This window comes from Electrona antarctica (genome assembly GCF_951216825.1).
Source record: "Electrona antarctica genome assembly, chromosome: 12".
NCBI lineage: Eukaryota > Metazoa > Chordata > Actinopteri > Myctophiformes > Myctophidae > Electrona > Electrona antarctica.
Genome location: NC_136793.1, coordinates 46,611,750 through 46,624,486, shown reverse-complemented (window position 1 = coordinate 46,624,486; position 12,737 = coordinate 46,611,750). Strand labels below are relative to the sequence as shown.

The following is a 12,737-nucleotide window of genomic DNA, read 5'->3' as shown; positions in this document are numbered from 1 at the left end:
AAAATATTTTCTTAATAATTCAACTAACCGATCAACATCGACACGTTGTGAGCCTGTAGATTGGCTATTTTAACTATTCATGAATGTTTTTCAAAATATACTATTATTATATCATTATTTTTACTGATACTTTCTGGTGCCTCGCTGCTGCGACGTCGAGGAGCCGAAAGACAAGAATTTGACCCTGGTCTCTGTCGGAGAAAAACCTCACATGGCCAAAACAGTTACAGGATTCAATTTCAAAAGCATGAAAAGATCAACTTGATGTGATCTGCTACTTTTGATGCTTTCGTGTGACGCTGTAGTATGATCAAGTAGGGCGTTCATTTACGAAAAGAAGTAGTGTAAAGTAACAAAGTACATTTACTCAAGTACTGTACTATAAGTAGGCGTTTGAGGACTTCTTTTTTCATATTGTCTGTCCCTCAAACTAATTTCTAATGGTTTGAGCCTCAATCACCACTCTGATATAACCAGTCCATGGCATTTCTTTTTTGCTTCTGAAGCTCTTTTAGCTGCAGTACCACAATGTCCTGAGGTGGTGGGGGTGCTGATATGCAACTTATTTAATATTTGAGTCATTATAATACTGATGCTAGATAAACACAGGCTTGTTTCCATCCCATGCCAGCTTGGAAAATCAACAGTGGCGGACATTGTAAACAAAGCGGAAATGCAAATTTGGAACTGAAGACTGAAGAGAGGGAGGAATTATAAAAGTAGGGTGACATTGATGACATCACAAATACGACCATCAGTTGAGCTGTTACTGAGAGCAATTTCCATAAAAGCCCCTAAATGATGAGAAATCCTGATTGTTCAAAATTGCATATTTGTGGGGATAGAAAATACACAGGGGAGCTCAAAAAACAAACAAAATTGAAAAAGTTGAATTTTATGTTATAGGTCCTTTAACTTCTACTCCACTGCATCTCAGAGTAGGCAAATATTGTACTTTTACTCTTTTACTACAATTGTTGCGACTGTAGGTCTCAGATTACTATGAAAACCTGCAAAACCTGTCCGTCCGTCACGCCACCATATATGGCTGTCAGTCCGTCACGCCACCATATATGGCTGTCGCCTCGTGACACGCATCACCTAGATCTGCATATATGGAGCCGGCCAGCAACTCTACATCTGACCTCAAATCTCCATATATGGAACTGACCTGTTCTGACATCCATCCTTCCTCTTCGATGTCTCCCTTTTGACTGGTACCTGTCCATTTAAACTTTGGGGCCTGTCCCAAAGTTATTAGTGCAGCCGCACCCAGAGGCAACGAAAACTAGAGTTCACAATAGGCCCGAAAACTAAGGCCTGGCCCTCACCTGGGCCCTCATCAAACCCTGTACACTCAAGAAACTGCCCCCGCTGCCACCCTTAGATGGAGCTGACCTGTTCTGACCTTTCATATGTTGATCTGACCTCATCAAACCCTGTACACTCAAGACACGCTCCATATATGGCCAGTACAGAATTCAATCCATATGTTGATCTGACCCCCCATGCCAAAGCGCCAGTGCTCGCCCAGCAGTCTGCCGTCACCCATGCGGATGCGTGCACGCGACCTCAAGGCGTCTTACTGGTTGTTTTGACTGATACATGTCCATTTAAACTCTAGACGGGCCTTCCCCAAACGTATTAGTGCAGCCGCGCCCGGCAGCAGGCCCCCCCTGCAAGCGCTCGCCCAGCAGTCTGCCGTCACCCAGGCGTCTTACTGGTTTATTACAAACATACATTAACCACCTAATCCTTATTATACATTTACATTTGAAAATAGCCTATCTATAAGTGACACAGATGCTTTGCCTGTTAATCAGGACTCCATCCTTTTACACTACACTCAATTATGCTCCTCTCCCCTATCCTTACAACATAACCTCTCTCCCCTCACCCCCAGCTCACCCCTGGCTGGCTGGCTGGCTGGCTGACTGGCTGGCTGACTGGCTGGGTTCCTGGTTGGCTGGCAGGCTGGCTGACTGACTGGCTGGCTGGCTGGCTGGCTGACTGACTGGCTTCCTGGTTGGCTGGCTGGCTTCCTGGTTGGCTGGCAGGCTGGCTGGCTGACTGACTGGCTGGCTGACTGACTGACTGACTGACTGACTGGCTGTCGGGGGGTTCCTGGGGGTGCCTGTGAGGCTGTGGGGGCTGCAGTGCAGCAGAGAGAGCAGTGACAGGGCCAGAAGGTAATGATAGGTGCTGCCGTGCCGTGATGCAACAAGAAGCAGTCCTGTGTCTACTGTCACACTGAAATCATGGAGGAATGGGGGCTGTCATTAAGAGAACCCCCTCCACCTCGCACTGCTGCAGCTGTCAGCACCGCACACCTCAGTTTGTCTGTCTCTCTCTCTGTGACTCACTCTGTGACTCTCTCTCGCTCTCTCTCTCTCTCATGATAAAATATGTTCTACATTGCCAAAGCACACATATAAAAAAAACAAATTGCAGCATTGTGCACACAGAGACAATAAGTGAACAACAAACATCCCAACAATAATGAACAACAAGCAATACAGTAACAATGAAAAGAAATGAACAAACCGAGGCAATGGTAACAGCAACTTATAGGGGATTCACACTGAGACGGACTGAGTCCGTTTGATTCGAACCGTTCCCGAATATGGTTGCCTGGTCATGATTCACATTGGCCGAGAGATTCAACAGCGCACCCGGGTACACTTCATTCAACGTATGTGCCTCAGAGGGGCGCTGTGGACTATGGGGCTTTGGGAGACAGAGAATGTCATGTCACAGAAGAAGAGTCACTTTCAGAGTTTTAGTGCAAATAATAAAGTGTGGCTGTGTTCCTGACGTTGTCTTGAGTTATAATAATAACATAACAACAATACACAACTAAAGCAGTGTGCGCTGATGGTCTTAAACAGCGCAATGCAACGTTGTCTCTTGTCTGTATGACGGTAGCCTCGGAAACACAGACGATTTCAATTCCAGGGAGGAAATAAAAAATGTCTGGGACAGACTCCACTTCAATTCGGCATACAGTAGCACAAACGTCGATCACTCTCTGCTGATTTCTGATCGTCTGCACCTTTGTTAAATTGCCGCACACACACACACACACACACACACACTCCTCTCTCTGTCACTCTAATTAGTCTCATGTCGCGCAGCTGCGTCTAGATTCTCCAGGCGGATCCTGCCTATGCCATAGAAAGCATAGGTGGACCCCAGGCTAGTATGACGGTGACGTCACGTACATATCCATGGTATGTTAAACTGTGACGTCACTGACTAACCCTTGGTATGTCTGTCCTATAGCTGCAGCGCATGTCATGTGTTTTTCTTTTGTTCATGTTTTTTTCATGCTGTGCTACTCAAACGGATTATCAATCATTCTTTGTCAACATTCAAGTACCAGAAGTACGATGGCTTTCACATTGCAGCGATCCATATCCGAGACTTAATTGATTTCGGACCCGGGTACGGTTGGGCAATCCGCTCCCGGGAACAGTACGCATCTACCACAACATCTGCCAAGTGGTCCCGAGGGTGCACCGTTCAGCCAGATATACCTGGCTCTACTGTCCACTGGGTTTAGTGACCCCGTTCAGCCAGATATACCTGGCTCTACTGTCCACTGGGTTTAGTGACCCTGTTCAGCCAGATATACCTGGCTCTTCTATCAACTGGGTTTAGTGACCCCGTTCAGCCAGATATACCTGGCTCTTCTGTCCACTGGGTTTAGTGACCCCGTTCAGCCAGATATACCTGGCTCTTCTGTCCACTGGGTTTAGTGACCCCGTTCAGCCAAATATACCTGGCTCTACTGTCCACTGGGTTTAGTGACCCCGTTCAGCCAGATATACCTGGCTCTACTGTCCACTGGGTTTAGTGACCCCGTTCAGCCAGATATACCTGGCTCTACTGTCCACTGGGTTTGGGTGACCCCGTTCAGCCAGATATACCTGGCTCTACTGTCCACTGGGTTTGGGTGACCCCGTTCAGCCAGATATACCTGGCTCTACTGTCCACTGGGTTTAGTGACCCCGTTCAGCCAGATATACCTGGCTCTTCTGTCCACTGGGTTTAGTGACCCCGTTCAGCCAGATATACCTGGCTCTTCTGTCCACTGGGTTTAGTGACCCCGTTCAGCCAGATATACCTGGCTCTTCTGTCCACTGGGTTTAGTGACCCCGTTCAGCCAAATATACCTGGCTCTTCTGTCCACTGGGTTTAGTGACCCCGTTCAGCCAGATATACCTGGCTCTACTGTCCACTGGGTTTAGTGACCCCGTTCAGCCAGATATACCTGGCTCTTCTGTCCACTGGGTTTAGTGACCCCGTTCAGCCAGATATACCTGGCTCTTCTGTCCACTGGGTTTAGTGACCCCGTTCAGCCAGATATACCTGGCTCTACTGTCCACTGGGTTTAGTGACCCCGTTCAGCCAGATATACCTGGCTCTTCTGTCCACTGGGTTTAGTGACCCCGTTCAGCCAGATATACCTGGCTCTTCTGTCCACTCCCTCAGTTGATGACAACTCCACACGTATTGTGCTGCCAAGAATGTGCATTTGGACTGTTCTCTCAGAACATATTGAAGGGATATTAATGGTGGATTAAAATTCCTTATATTCTTCTTTACATTTGGGTAAGAACGATTCTGACAGAAAGTGCAGCTCATTTTACACTTAAATTATTGTAAAACATCTGCATTACTTTATTTACAAGAAGAATGTATAGAAGAACGGTTATTTTGGTCAACGTTTGCCAAAAGCATGGAATTGTAGACAAAATCTTATCCAACGACAACAAAATGTTCTTTAGTTTTGGGTCTGAGAGAGGCTAAATCTCATCAAATGGTGGTCAGTGGCTCAAATGACCAATAAAAAAAACACTGAATTAGAGCGACAGAGTGCGCGCGCGCGTGCGTGTGTGTGTGTGTGTGTTTTCGCCCAGGTGTTTCCTTATCTTTTTTTTTCCCCCATGATTTTGTAACGCATTTTTCACCCCTGTGTCAATTATCTAATGTGATCCTGGGCTCTACACGCCCTCCACCAACCTGGGGAGAGCAACGGACTTGAACTCATGCTTCCTTCATGTCTGAGAGTCTCTCTCTCTCTAAAATACACATCCTCTAGCACTTCCCACATCAGCCCCACTCTGCCCATCTGACAGCAGGTATATGGGTGTGTGTGCGTGCGTGCACGTCCAGTGGCTGTGAGCCTGTCTTGCGTGTGTACATATTTCAGACATATCATAAACATATGTGACACATTCTCAGCTTATTAATTTGTCCTCAACACACAGCAGCATGAAAGCTTGTTACAGAGAGCGAGAGAGAGAGCGAGAGAGAAAGAGAAAGAGAAAAAGAAAGAGAGAGAGAGAGAGAGAGAGAGAGAGAGAGAGAGACGGACGGACGGACGGACGGACGGACGGACAGACAGACAGAGACGCAAACAGAGAGAGAGAGAGAGACATAGAGACACAGACAGGCAGACAGAGAGAGAGAGAGACAGACAGAGAGACACAGACAGGCAGACAGAGAGAGAGAGAGAGAGAGACAGAGAGACACAGACAGGCAGACAGAGAGAGAGAGAGACAGACAGAGAGACACAGACAGGCAGAGAGAGAGAGAGAGAGCAGCACAGTGCACTCATCACTGGGACAGGGACAGACACTGGGCTGGAAGCAGTGTGTGTGTTTCGGCACACGTGCGCATATGCATGCAAGTGTGTGTGTGTGTGTGTGTGTGTGTGTGTGTGTGTGTGTGTGTGTGTGTGTGTGTGTGTGTGTGTGTGTGTAGGGAGAGACAGTTTGCCCTGAGATTCACCCTAGAACGTGAGTGTGTGTGCATAGGCTGCTGTCTAGAGGTCTGATTAACTCGCACAATCAGCTCCTTTTCACACAATCCCCTGATTGGCAGCAGTGATCCCATCTGTGTGTGTGCAGGTGTGTGTGTGTGTGTGTGTGTGTGTGTGTGTGTGAGAGAGAGAGAGAGAGTTGGGGGGTTGAAAGGGCTGAGCAGGGCTGCAAAATGCTTGCACACAACACACACACATAGCCTACACTTCGTTTTCCCTTGAGAGTGATACTGTACATGAGTGTTGCATGTGTGTGTGTGTGTGTGTGTGTGTGCGTATTTTTTTTACAAAGCTACCAGGCTTCCTATATCTAACCAGAGCATACTGTAGGTGACCTCCCTGCACAGCATGGCTCTGCATTTCCAATCAACTCTACATGAATAAACACACACACACACACACACACACACACACACACACACACACACACACACACACACACACACACACACACACACACACACACACACACACACACACACACACACACACACACACACACACACACACACACACACACACACCGACTCCAGGCATGGAGACAGCGCCCTCAGTGCCCTACATACATGTCGAACTATACTTCTCCAAAGTTGAGTGACACCCACAGCCACAACACTAGAGGGAGCGTCCATGATCTGGTAGCACCCACATTTAGAACAAACATGGGAAGGTTCTCATTCTACTGCCACCAACATGTGGCATTCCCTGACACCATCCATTAACACATTGAGTGCCACCTGGTGAACAAAAGTGGTGGCGCTTGGGTGCCAGGTGATTTTAGGCTATTCCACTGTGGCGCGCGTCCACTTTTGGCTTCCCTCTTGAATGCTAAAGCATAGCATCAATGCTAGCGAGCTAAAATGAGGTCCAGCCTTGCTCTAGAAAACGCCAATGAAGAAAAGACCCCGAACATCGCCAATCTGTTCAACACCACGGACAGCGCATTAGTTTCCGAGAAAAAAGCTTTCAAGGGCTAAAACAAAAGCTACTGGCTATTGAGAAGGAAAAGAAGTGCGGGCGAGGCCCTGGCAACCGTGTATAGCATCCGGAGCAGTTCCAAAAATGAAACACAGCGAGGCAATGTTATAGCGATATCAAACGCCTCAAGACGAGGCCTGCTCGTCAGCTGTACCCGGCGTCATTCATTTATAGGACACTTATATACTCGTCATACGGATCCAACGTGTTAATGGTCTCTTTCAACCCCCCCCCCACCAAAAAAACAGGAGACTAAAATGGGAGGTTAAAAGTACGTTTCTGTATACGGTATGTACATTTATACTAGTATTCCTTTATGTATCATCCTATGCAATTTTAGTTTTTACTTCACAATTAGTAGGAAGCTGTCACATAACAATTTCAAACACTCCTTCATTATACCTGATGTGACAATAAAACATTAAGTTGAAGTTTGAAGAACTCCTGGCACACATGCAGAAGAAATGTGACTAAATTTGACTGAGGGACTGCCATTGGATTTTTTTGAATTTTCGTTTTTTTCATGTCATATGAAAGCAGGGAATCATAGCTTCAAATCATATTGGTCGTTCAGTTTGACCCACCAGTTTTGGAGATATGGCTTATAGGGTAATGTCTTGCAGAAAACAGCAAGTTGAGAAAACAGGCTTGAAAGGTTCACTTCTGTGGTCTCTAACATTACACCTAGCTACATGTTTGGGCATGTATTTCATTCAGACATGCTCTAGTATGTGAAGAGTCTGCCTGTGCTATAAACTCATTTTGAAAAAAATAATAAAATAAAAGTTTTCTCCTCTGGTGAAAAGCTGGAATTAGCGCGATGGCAGTCTCTCAGTCACAAATGTCATCAACGTGCACCGTCCGCAGTGTTGGGTAACTAACACTACGTAACTTAATATATTACGTAATATATTACCGGAATACGGTAACTTGTAATATAATACATTACTTAACAAAAAAATGTAATATATTATGTAAAAAAAAAAAAAAAAAATGTAATATATTAATATATTAATATATTCTAAAAATCTTTCTGTATTACTGCATTACTTTCTGTATTACTTTCTGTCTGTCTGTCTCGTTGCCCGTGGCTCTGTCTTGTGACATTATGTGACAACTGCAGAAGTTAAAGAATTACGTATTTCCGCTCCCCACTAATAGTTCTCAGCTCTGGTGTTTGTCCTCTTTTTTTCTCAGTCGTGCTTTCAAATGGATTTGGCTAGGCGACCGTTTGGCCTCGCCTTATTGTAGGTACGCCACTGGTCTACGTAATGTATAATTTATAATTATACTAAATATTGAATTGTTCGATTTGAGCATTTAAAAAAAAGTAATATGTAATACAATATATTACTTGACAAATTAAGGTAATAAGTAATAAGAAATATATTCCAAATATAAAGTAATATACCCAACACTGACCGTCCGTGTCAAATAAAACTAAGTCTTTATGCTGTAGTGCAGTGTGATCAAATAGTGTGTAGTGAAAAATGTACAAACAACTGGAGATAAGAAGGTTTCTGCCCGACACCAACGATATACCTTTTGAGAGTTCTGGTGCAACCCGTGTCTCCATCAGCACCAAGTGTCTCCCAGGAGAGTTCCGGTGCAACCCGTGTCTCCATCAGCACCAAGTGTCTCCCAGGAGAGTTCCGGTGCAACCCGTGTCTCCATCAGCACCAAGTGTCTCCCAGGAGAGTTCCGGTGCAACCCGTGTCTCCATCAGCACCAAGTGTCTCCCAGGAGAGCGTAATGGATCAGAACGTCTCGTTTGCACATCCAGCTACCATCGCACTAATGCTGCTGGATCTGACTCAGTTTGCTGTCTGTCAACCTACAGGCTAATTGCGGAAGATATTTCATAATCCATCAAGATATTACTGTGTGAGACATACTGCAAAAAAAAAGAATAAAAAGGTGGGGGTAAAAATGAATGTGCAAATACACGCACGCACGCACGCACGCACCCTGAGAACCTGTATGGCTTTTGCACTTTCCAATGTCTCTCCTCACCTTCTGATATTACTCTACAAAAGCATCATGTTCTGTTGAATAATGCCATTATTGAATAATAATAATAATAGCTTGTTGTCTCTGCCAGGCACTGTGACGGGTCCCAAAACAATCCTGGCATAGGCAACCCGGCCTGGCGGAGATCTGCGCTCGGAGGAGCACATTGCTGCTAAGATCTCTGGACCACAACCACACGTTCTGACATGAACGACAAAGCCATCACACATTTAGCACTCCTCTACAGTAAATGGCGATGATCATCCACTCAACCGTCCCTTTACCATCATGCCATCTGGACGAAGATAGGGAACTTTGAAATGGCAAAGACGTTTGTTTCAGTAGGAGTTTATTCAGCCACCGCTGCTATAAACCAGGGGTTCTCAACGTTTTTGGCCGGGGACCCCCGGAAATGCTTTGGCAATGTCTCGGGACCCCCGCCCCGCCCCCTCCCGACCCCCAATTTAAATTGACTGCTACAATAACCTTAAACCATTTTGGGCGGGAACCCCTTTTGGTGTTTTAAGCATTGATATAATTTAGCTATTGAAAAATAGCAGATCTACAAGCTCATAGCGCGCCACCGAGTGGCGCGCTATGAGCTAGTAGGTCTGCTATTTTTGAGAAATCGTGAAAAATAAAAATAAAAAAATCTCTTTTTTTTTTTTTTTTTTTTTTTAATAATTTGGGGACCCCCTAAAATTATTTGGCGACCCCCCCGAGGGGTCGCGACCCACAGGTTGAGAACCCCTGCTATAAACCAACTGCCTCGCTGGGATCTGGGGACGTCGTGGTTTGATGATTTTTTTTTTTTGGGGTCCCCAGCTAAATGATAGTATGTAACCAAATGGACCCTTATGGGTATGTAACTCTGAGAGTGTACAAATGGAACCACATGGACCCTTATGGGTATGTAACTCTGAGAGTGTACAAATGGAACCAAATGGACTAAATTATACACTGGAACCACTGGTCGTCCCCCCTGTTTTGGTCATACATGGTTTCTAGACCTGACAGCGACACACACACACACACACGCGCTTGCATCTCTCTCCTGGAGTGTGCGGCCTGCGTGTGGTAAATGGCAGCGTGATGATGTGTCAGAGTGTAAGTACATGATTTCTTGTTTACTATGATGAATGAGCCACGTGCGCACGCACGCACGCACACACGCACACGGTTCTCTGTATCCAACCTGTCACTGAGGCCTCTCTGAAGCTACGCCTGCTGCAGACAGAATAACAGCTACCGTTACTGTAACACACACACACACACACACACACACACACACACACACACACACACACACACACACACACACACACACACACACACACACACACACACACACACACACACACACACACACACACACACACACACACACACACACACACACACACACACACACACACAGTTGTGTGTGCGTGTACGTGCATACACACAGTTTGCCACATGACTCTGCTTTTCCTTTACACAACGGGGGAGAGAGGGAGAGGCCGGTACACAGTGTGTGTGTGTGTGTGTGTGTGTGTGTGTGTGTGTGTGTGTGTGTGTGTGTGTGTGTGTGTGTGTGTGTGTGTGTGTGTTTGTGTGTGTGTGTGTGTGTGTGTGTGTGTGAGTGTGTGTGTGCGCACGTGCGTGCATCTTTATAGCATTTGGACGAGGAGGGGATAGACGAGGAGGGAGAGCGAGGGAGCAGTGGAGAGCAGGGTCTCCCCTAAGTCAATTTGATCAGCGGGGGCCAATGAAATTACACCGGCAGCTCTGGCTTGCCATGACAAATGAGAGCAGAGATACAGTATGAGTGTGAAAATATGGAGACAGGCGGAGACGCCTGGATGCGTGCGTAGTTGCGTACTGTGCACACAGACACTCAGTTCACTAGAGTGCGTCTGCACGATTCGCGGTTCACTAATAAACTCCGTATTATGCACCTCTTCCGAGTCCGAAAAGAGCCTGGTTACCTCCCGTCCTCCTTAAGGGCGGATTCAGACTGGGTCAGATTGATTAGGACCGTTCCCAAGTGCGATTGCCCTCTCCCTGCTGCCCAGCAGTCACAACGGATATGCTTCTTCCGACCGTACCACGAGAACACTTCAATCAACTGTACCCGAGAACACTTCAATCAACTGTACAACGAGAACACTTCAATCAACTGTACAACGAGAACACTTCAATCAACTGTACAACGAGAACACTTCAATCAACTGTACAACGAGAACACTTCAATCAACTGTACCCGAGAACACTTCAATCAACTGTACAACGAGAACACTTCAATCAACTGTACAACGAGAACACTTCAATCAACTGTACAACGAGAACACTTCAATCAACTGTACAACGAGAACACTTCAATCAACTGTACAACGAGAACACTTCAATCAACTGAACTCGAGAACACTTCAATCAACTGAACCCGAGAACCCTTCAATCAACTGTACCCGAGAACACTTCAATCAATTGTACCCGAGAACACTTCAATCAACTGTACCCGAGTACACTTCGTTCAACTGTACCCGAGTACACTTCAATCAACTGAACTCGAGAACACTTCAATCAACTGTACCCGAGTACACTTCGTTCAACTGTACAACGAGAACACTTCAATCAACTGAACTCGAGAACACTTCAATCAACTGAACCCGAGAACCCTTCAATCAACTGTACAACGAGAACACTTCAATCAACTGTACAACGAGAACACTTCAATCAACTGTACCCGAGTACACTTCGTTCAACTGTACAACGAGAACACTTCAATCAACTGAACCCGAGAACCCTTCAATCAACTGAACCCGAGAACCCTTCAATCAACTGTACAACGAGAACACTTCAATCAACTGTACAACGAGAACACTTCAATCAACTGTACCCGAGTACACTTCGTTCAACTGTACCCGAGTACACTTCAATCAACTGAACTCGAGAACACTTCAATCAACTGTACCCGAGTACACTTCGTTCAACTGTACAACGAGAACCCTTCAATCAACTGAACCCGAGAACCCTTCAATCAACTGAACCCGAGAACCCTTCAATCAACTGTACAACGAGAACACTTCAATCAACTGTACAACGAGAACACTTCAATCAACTGTACAACGAGAACACTTCAATCAACTGTACAACGAGAACACTTCAATCAACTGTACAACGAGAACACTTCAATCAACTGTACAACGAGAACACTTCAATCAACTGTACAACGAGAACACTTCAATCAACTGAACCCGAGAACACTTCAATCAACTGTACCCGAGAACACTTCAATCAACTGTACCCGAGGACACTTCGATCAACTGTACCCGAGAACACTTCAATCAACTGTACCCGAGGACACTTCAATCAACTGTACCCGAGAACACTTCAATCAAATGTACCCGAGAACACTTCAATCAACTGTACCCGAGAACACTTCAATCAAATGTACCCGAGAACACTTCAATCAACTGTACCCGAGTACACTTCGTTCAACTGCAGTGGTACTTCGGTGAGCAAACCAGGCATACGTAATGGGCGTGTCAGCATAAAAACAACATTTTAACAAATACTGTACCCTTTTTTCTTTTTTTTAAAGATTCTTGCTACCAATATAATAATAATACCTGATGATCATGTTTTAGGCTGTGAAACAATCCATCTGTAGCGATGTGTAACAGTTCCTACCTCCATGGCCCTGGTGATGAAGGGGACCTGCGTGCCCGAGTCCAGGTCCTGGTTGATGATGAGCCTGCGGGCCCACTGGCCGGCCCGCACCACCCCGCTGCCCTGCACCAGCACCAGCAGCCTGGACGGGTTGGACAGGGCGTCCGGGCTCACGAAGACAAAACTGCTGGGCTCGTCCTCTGTGGCGTCCACCTGGAGCGAGAGGACAGACACGGCAGGGGACGAGACTGGAGTGAGGCTTGGAGGGAGG

The 12,737-nt window shown here is 46.1% G+C and overlaps 1 protein-coding gene across 1 annotated transcript in view; it reads right to left on the bottom strand.

Moving 5' to 3' along the window:
• The window catches only part of arb2a (ARB2 cotranscriptional regulator A), a gene marked incomplete at its 3' end in the record, with an annotated part of 273,502 nt that overhangs the window by 223,429 nt on the left and 37,336 nt on the right, over window positions 1-12,737 (bottom strand). Inside the window, exon 6 of the mRNA XM_079517005.1 lies at window positions 12,488-12,679. Coding sequence (XP_079373131.1) covers window positions 12,488-12,679 — 192 coding nt within the window. The remainder of the gene's footprint in view (window positions 1-12,487; window positions 12,680-12,737) is intronic.